Below are 6,166 nucleotides of genomic sequence, written 5' to 3' on the forward strand. Positions count from 1 at the left end.
AAATATAAACAACTGAATACTTGTCAGTGATTGGTTGAAATTATCGAAATAAGACAATTTTTTACATGAAATAAATTCGAATACAAAAATATTTTTCTGTTCTATAACACAAAATAGATAAGTATACGAAGTTTGAAAGTCTTTCGGTACCAAAAACACTACGTAAAACATTAATGAAAAATGTGGCCCCCGTTTTAAAAAAGATCCGCTACTTATTTTATCGATCTCTACTTGCCAAACTGCTATTTTACAGGAAATAAAAAGGGACATAGCATAAACGAAGTAAATTGGCCGAGTTGTCAGCGCGTCAGAAAAAAGGATCTGCTTATTTGTTCTGGATTTTTATTTTCAGGGTTTATTTCCTGTCGAGATCAACTTTACCTTTCATTCTTTCGAATCGATAAAAAAAAAAAAAATACAAGAATTGGCAATACTCTAAGAATAACGGGCCGGATGCCTTACAGTATTTGTTCCTAAACTTTACGTTCCGAGTTCAAATTCAGCTATGGCCTAGTTAGATCGGTAGACCTAACTCTTTATTCGATGTAACACCACTGCCACCACCTAGGGTGCAATTAGCGGAGTCCACTCTGTTGCCAGGTTTCCGCTTTCAGAATATTTTCTTCCTGCTCTCCCACAAGTCACGGAAACTCATGGGCAGTACCTTTCCTCCTGACAAAAGATTTTAAAAGATTTAAGCGTAAATCTCTCACACACACACGACAGGCTTCTCTAGACCAGCTGTCCCCATCCTCTTTTTCGCACCGCTGACCGGTTTCATGCAAGAGAATTTTTCCATGGATTGGGGGATCGCGCGCTTAACAAAAAACACAAACTGTATAATATATAATTTGTAATTATTACATATTTAATACATATATAATGCAAAAACACGCTGCAGACCGAAAGAAATAAACTTTTAAAATTTATCTTTTCCGTGCGGCACGGTACCAAATGATCCACAACACGATGGTTGGAAACCCCTACCCTAACCATAACAGGAGAAACCGTAGTTACGGAAAACACTGGATATGACAATTGAACCGGCAAACCATGGGGTTATCAAGCGAACTTCTTAATCACCGTACTACGCCAGCAACTATGTATAGGTTTTGAGAAAAAATACTCCATTCTAAATTGATATTAATATTGTTTACATATTGTAAATAAATCTCCGTCGGTTTCGACGCGGAGTGTCCTAAAAGGTCCTAATCTCGGAAAGGCCTAATCTCTGTAATCCTGTGCAAATAGCAGAGGATTCCACAGACACTCGTACCCTTGTAATTATCAGGCAGAATCAACATGACCTTTTGATAACAGTTTCCGTCTACCCAGTTCTTCCCAAAAGGCTTGTGCCGATAAGAAGCCCCGATTAAAAAAAAAAAAAAAGAAAAAAAAAGAAAGAAAAAGCAAATTTGTCGATGATGTCATGCAGCGCGATCGAACCAGAGACCTCATAATTGTGAAATGAAGTTAACCATTTGGTCATTCTTTGTTCACTTGAAATTACACAAAGGCCAAACATTGACAACTGGAGTAGATTGTTATTTGATTCCAAGAGAAATTTGGTAAGGCAGAACAAAGCAACACTTGGATCCTGGAAGTAGAAGCGCTCTTCAGAATTCAAGGGAAATATTTGAAAAGGGGAGGTATTTCCAAGTCCATTGTGGCTCTCCGGGGCGCCGGAAGAGATACTGGCTGAACGTCCCTCTCGGAGTGTGCGTGAAATTTGAAAGTAGCTGTCACACGACGTTCTATACCAGTGGTTCCCAACCTTTTCACAGTGGTTCCTAACCAGTTTTATTTAAACGAGTTTTCCCCATGGATCCCATTTAATATGCTTATCCTTATCTATATATATATATATATACACACACACACACGAAATTTTGAATTTAGTTCATAGACCCCCAGTACTACCTTTGCGGATCCCAGGTTGGGAACCACTGTTCTATACTCATGCGAAAGGTATGGGAGAGGGGAGATAAGCTTAGTGGGGATGCAAAAGAAGGTCCAACTCCGGATATTCAAAAAGTTTTCATTGCCCCACCAAAATTTTGGAAGATACGCATGAGGGGGTGTAAACGTATGAACGAAAAAATAACTTTTGGATTTTTTTTTTATCCAGAATCTTAATTTCTGTTGTATGAAACGCAAATATAAATTCTTTTTATCTTTCCCACGAAGTAGAGTACAATGAAGAACAGGTATTCCAAAATCTACCTATACATATGTCAAAGCCAGGTAGGTATTTAAAACATAAAATTTAAGGTTATCCTTACAATAATAACAATAATAGTGGAGATAATCCTTTCTACTATAGGCACAAGGCCTGAAATTTGTGGGGAGGGGACTAGTCGATTACATCGACTCCAGTGCTTCACTGGTACTCAATTTATCGAACCCGATAGGGGAAAAGGCAAAGTCGCCTCGGCGGAATTTGAACTCAGAATGTAGCGACGGGTGAAATGCCACTAAGCATTTCGTCCAGCGTGCTAACGATTCTGCCAGCTCGCCGCCTTATAATAGTGGAGATAAGAAAGAAAAAAAGATGAAAACACGCAAACCAACACACAATATTGGCACGCACAGAAATACCGGCACCACCACCAGAGACAATCAAAGAGACAGTAACCAGAGAAATGATAGGATAGAAAATAATGCAACTAGCATAAATGACATTAACCCACTTTGTGCTTTATTTTTCAGTCCTTGCGCTAAGTCGTCCGATACGAGTCGCATTTAATAAAATTTAACTTAATTAAAAAAAGAAAATAATTGTACGGTTACAAAAAAGTCTCAACATTCATAACATTTGTTATAATAATAATTCGAGTGATTATAATAATTAACATTAAAGTAATTTACTAAAAGTTCAGAAGCCAGGTAAATAAAACTAGGATCGGTAAATAAAACTAGGATTCGATATATGAAATAAAAATTTAAACACTTAAACAATCTCGATCTAATTAACGTTTTGTGTTTATGAAACCCGATATTGTGTGTGTGTGTGTTTATTGATTCTAAGGTGATAGTAAAAATAGAATGCGGCAATGCACTTACATTCGTTCAAAATAATATTGCAAACTCTTAATTAGAAAGGCTTTCTGTAATAAAACCCGCGTAAAACACGTAAAAAAAATTATTAAAAAAAAGCGAACGGTAACACCTTTGAAATGATAAAAGCCAGCAAAAACGTAAAGAAAGAGAAAAAACAGAGATTTGAGAGATATATGAATAGTTAAAACAGAATTAAGTGTCCTGGCTTACCTGTACAGGCTGTTGTTAGCAGTGATAAGCAGAGGACTGTCGCAAGACATGTCATGCTGGTTAGAGAGAATACAACCAGCTAAAGCAGCAGACGTTTTTCCTCCAGGCTTTCCTTGTCTGTATGGGTATTTGTGTTTGTTTTTCCTCTTATTTGTTTTCGTCGTAGATAATTTTGAACTTTTCGTTGTCAACCGGAAGCTTTAGAAGGGTGGAACAAAAAGAATATAGAAATTATTAAAGTTTTTTTATCCAGCTGTTTCTCTCACGTTAGTTCATGTTTTAAAATGATTCGTCAAATCGAAACTTTTAAACTCACGTGTAACTTCCCTCAAATAATGTCATTATTTTTTTTAATATCGCAACCAAGAGTAGTAGAGTATTTTCGACAGTTGCAGCAATTCGTAACAATTATATTACTAGTAGTATTGCTAATACAGCTATTACGACTAAAAAGGAAATGATTAGCATAACAAGTCAGTAAAAGTGGAGAATTTATTCAATCAAATTTGTTCACCGCAAAGTTCCGTTTACGCAAATTTTTTACCCCACCCCTGTCAAAACGAATAGGTACAGGAAATCTAGGGAATTACCCACACCTACCTTCCATTAAGGAAAAACAATACCGCATAATAATGTACTAATAACCTTCATGGTTTTATATTTATATCAATATATTTTTATATAAAATGAAGGCTGTGACCTCGCAGGAACATTAGCACGCCCGGCCAAAATGCTTGGCGACTTTTCATCCGTCTTTGCGTTCTGACTATAAATTCCACCAGGGTCGACTTTGCCTATCATTTTCTCGGGGTCGAAAATATATGTACCAGTTATGGATTGGAGGAGGTTGATGTAATTGACTAACCTCCCTCCCAAAAAATTATTGAATTTTTGCGAAAATTCGAAACAAGTATTAATAATATGGTCGCTGAATGTAGCCGGCTGGCAGAACCCTTAGTGCACCGGACCAAATGCATAGCAGCATTTCTTCCGGCTCTTTACGCTTTGAGTTTAAACCCTACCGAGGTCAACTGTGCCTTTCATCATTTCGGAGTTGCTAAAATAAGTACCTGTTGGGCATTTAGATCGATGTAATCGATTTACTCCCTCTCTTACGTTCTGAGTTCAAATTCCGCCGAGGTCGACTTTACCTTTCATCCTTTCGGGGTCGATAAATTAGGTACCAGTTTCGTACTAGGTCGATCTAATCGACTGCCCCACTCCCCAAAAATTTCGGGCCTTGTGCCTAGAGTAGAAAATAATATTAGTGACTTTGTACCTGACTTAGAAAGAATAAGGTGGTTGATAAATTGACATAGTCTTTAGACTGTCAAATAGATAACCTTCCGGTAATGGTTTCGGTTGCCTGCTCTCTGAGTTCAAATATCACCGAATTGAATTGTCTTTCATCCGGTCGGGGTCAATAATTAAAGATCCAACAAAATATTAGTGGCGATTCTCCATTATCTCCTTTTGGGTCAGACCTGGAAAGAAATGGACTCTACCATTCCTTAAAGTATCCAAGATGCGCCTTATGTAACTACAGCGCCCCTACGACTCCGCCAGGAATTGAGGACTCAAGGGAAATGGGTTGAAAATGGACACGAGGTCATTAGTCTTGAGGGGAGAAGTTTAAACGACCCCGAAAGAATGAAAAAAAAAGTTGACCTCCGTGGGATTTGAACTCAGAACGTTAAAAAAAAAAAGCTATTTGTTTCGCCTTCACCGATAAATAAGTTTTTTTTCTTTCTAATTTTAGTTGAAGGCCTGTAATTTTGAGAGGAGGGGGAAGTCGATTACAGTGATCCCTGCGCTCAACTGTTTATTTTATCGAACCCGAAATGATGAAAGGCAAAGTCGATCTCGGCGGCATTTGCAATCAGAACGCAAAGAACCGGAAGAAATACTGCTAAGTATTTTGTTCGGCGCTGTTAATGATTCTGCCAGTTCAACACCTTAGCGACCAGACAAATGGAAAAAACAATCCTTTCTACTATAGGCACAAGGTTTGAAATTTTGGTAGAGGCGCGACTAGTCGACTACATCGTTACCTGTGCTCAACTAGTACTTATTTTATCGACCCCGAAAGGATGAAAGTGAAAAGGCAAGGTCGACCTCAGCGGAATTTGAACTCAGAACGTAAAAAGCCGGAAAAAATGCCGTTAAGTATTTTGTTCGGTGTGGTAACGATTCTGTCAGCTCAGTGCCTTAGTAATCAGACAAATGACAAAATATTATAAGATAATATTTGAAGGTATATAAAGCGCACTTATTTTACAAAAAATAAAATATGTCCCCAGATAAGCCAACTGCGTCTACAAAGCTCAAATGAGATTCACAATGAAGTACTGTTCCCACAGCTGGGATAATGTTGCTCCCGCACAAACAGAAATTCTATATTGTGTCTAGAAAATGATGACTTAGCTGATTGGCATAAAACCATTCAAAGACATGCTTCATTTTCTGGCACACGGATGTGCTGCGTCTTCTTTCTGCCTTCTGTTGCAACTGGAATGACCTCTGCTCATCAGAGCTGACTGGTCTCACGCCACTCCCATCCAAGCATTCCTGATTCACTCGTTTTCCCTTTCATCACTTATGTTAAGCGCTATCACCCATGCTTTTCTAGCAAATACTGGCTTACAACGGTTTCAAAATAGCTTTAGCAGCATCAATCTCACCGATGTCGGGAGCCTGCGGCGGTTATGGGTACTATCCCTTCCCTGGACCCAGTAGTTAAAAGTTATATATAAGTGCAGGAGTGGCTGTGTGATAAAACGTTTGCTTTCCAGCTACATGACTCCTGGTTCAGTCCCAGAGCGCGGAACCATGTGCAAGTGTCGTCTGGTATAGCCCGGGCCGACCGTCGTGTATATATATATATATATATATATAT

The 6,166-nt window shown here is 38.4% G+C and overlaps 1 protein-coding gene across 2 annotated transcripts in view; it reads right to left on the reverse strand.

The window, feature by feature from the left end:
- The window catches only part of LOC106882005 (dual oxidase), a 59,340-nt gene extending 55,622 nt beyond the window's left edge, over positions 1 to 3,718 (reverse strand). Inside the window, exons 1-2 of one of the 2 annotated variants that reach the window (XM_014932549.2) lie at positions 3,587 to 3,718; positions 3,271 to 3,468 (exon numbers count right to left, since the gene is read on the reverse strand). In XM_014932549.2, the coding sequence (XP_014788035.1) occupies positions 3,271 to 3,325 (55 nt within the window). In that variant the 5' untranslated portion in view covers positions 3,326 to 3,468; positions 3,587 to 3,718. Of the gene's footprint in view, positions 1 to 3,270 lie in introns of both variants that reach the window. The other variant, XM_014932557.2, reaches the window with a different exon arrangement.
- Positions 3,719 to 6,166: the final 2,448 nt, after the last annotated feature.

This window comes from Octopus bimaculoides, chromosome 6 (assembly GCF_001194135.2).
Source record: "Octopus bimaculoides isolate UCB-OBI-ISO-001 chromosome 6, ASM119413v2, whole genome shotgun sequence".
NCBI classification, from domain to species: Eukaryota; Metazoa; Mollusca; class Cephalopoda; order Octopoda; family Octopodidae; genus Octopus; species Octopus bimaculoides.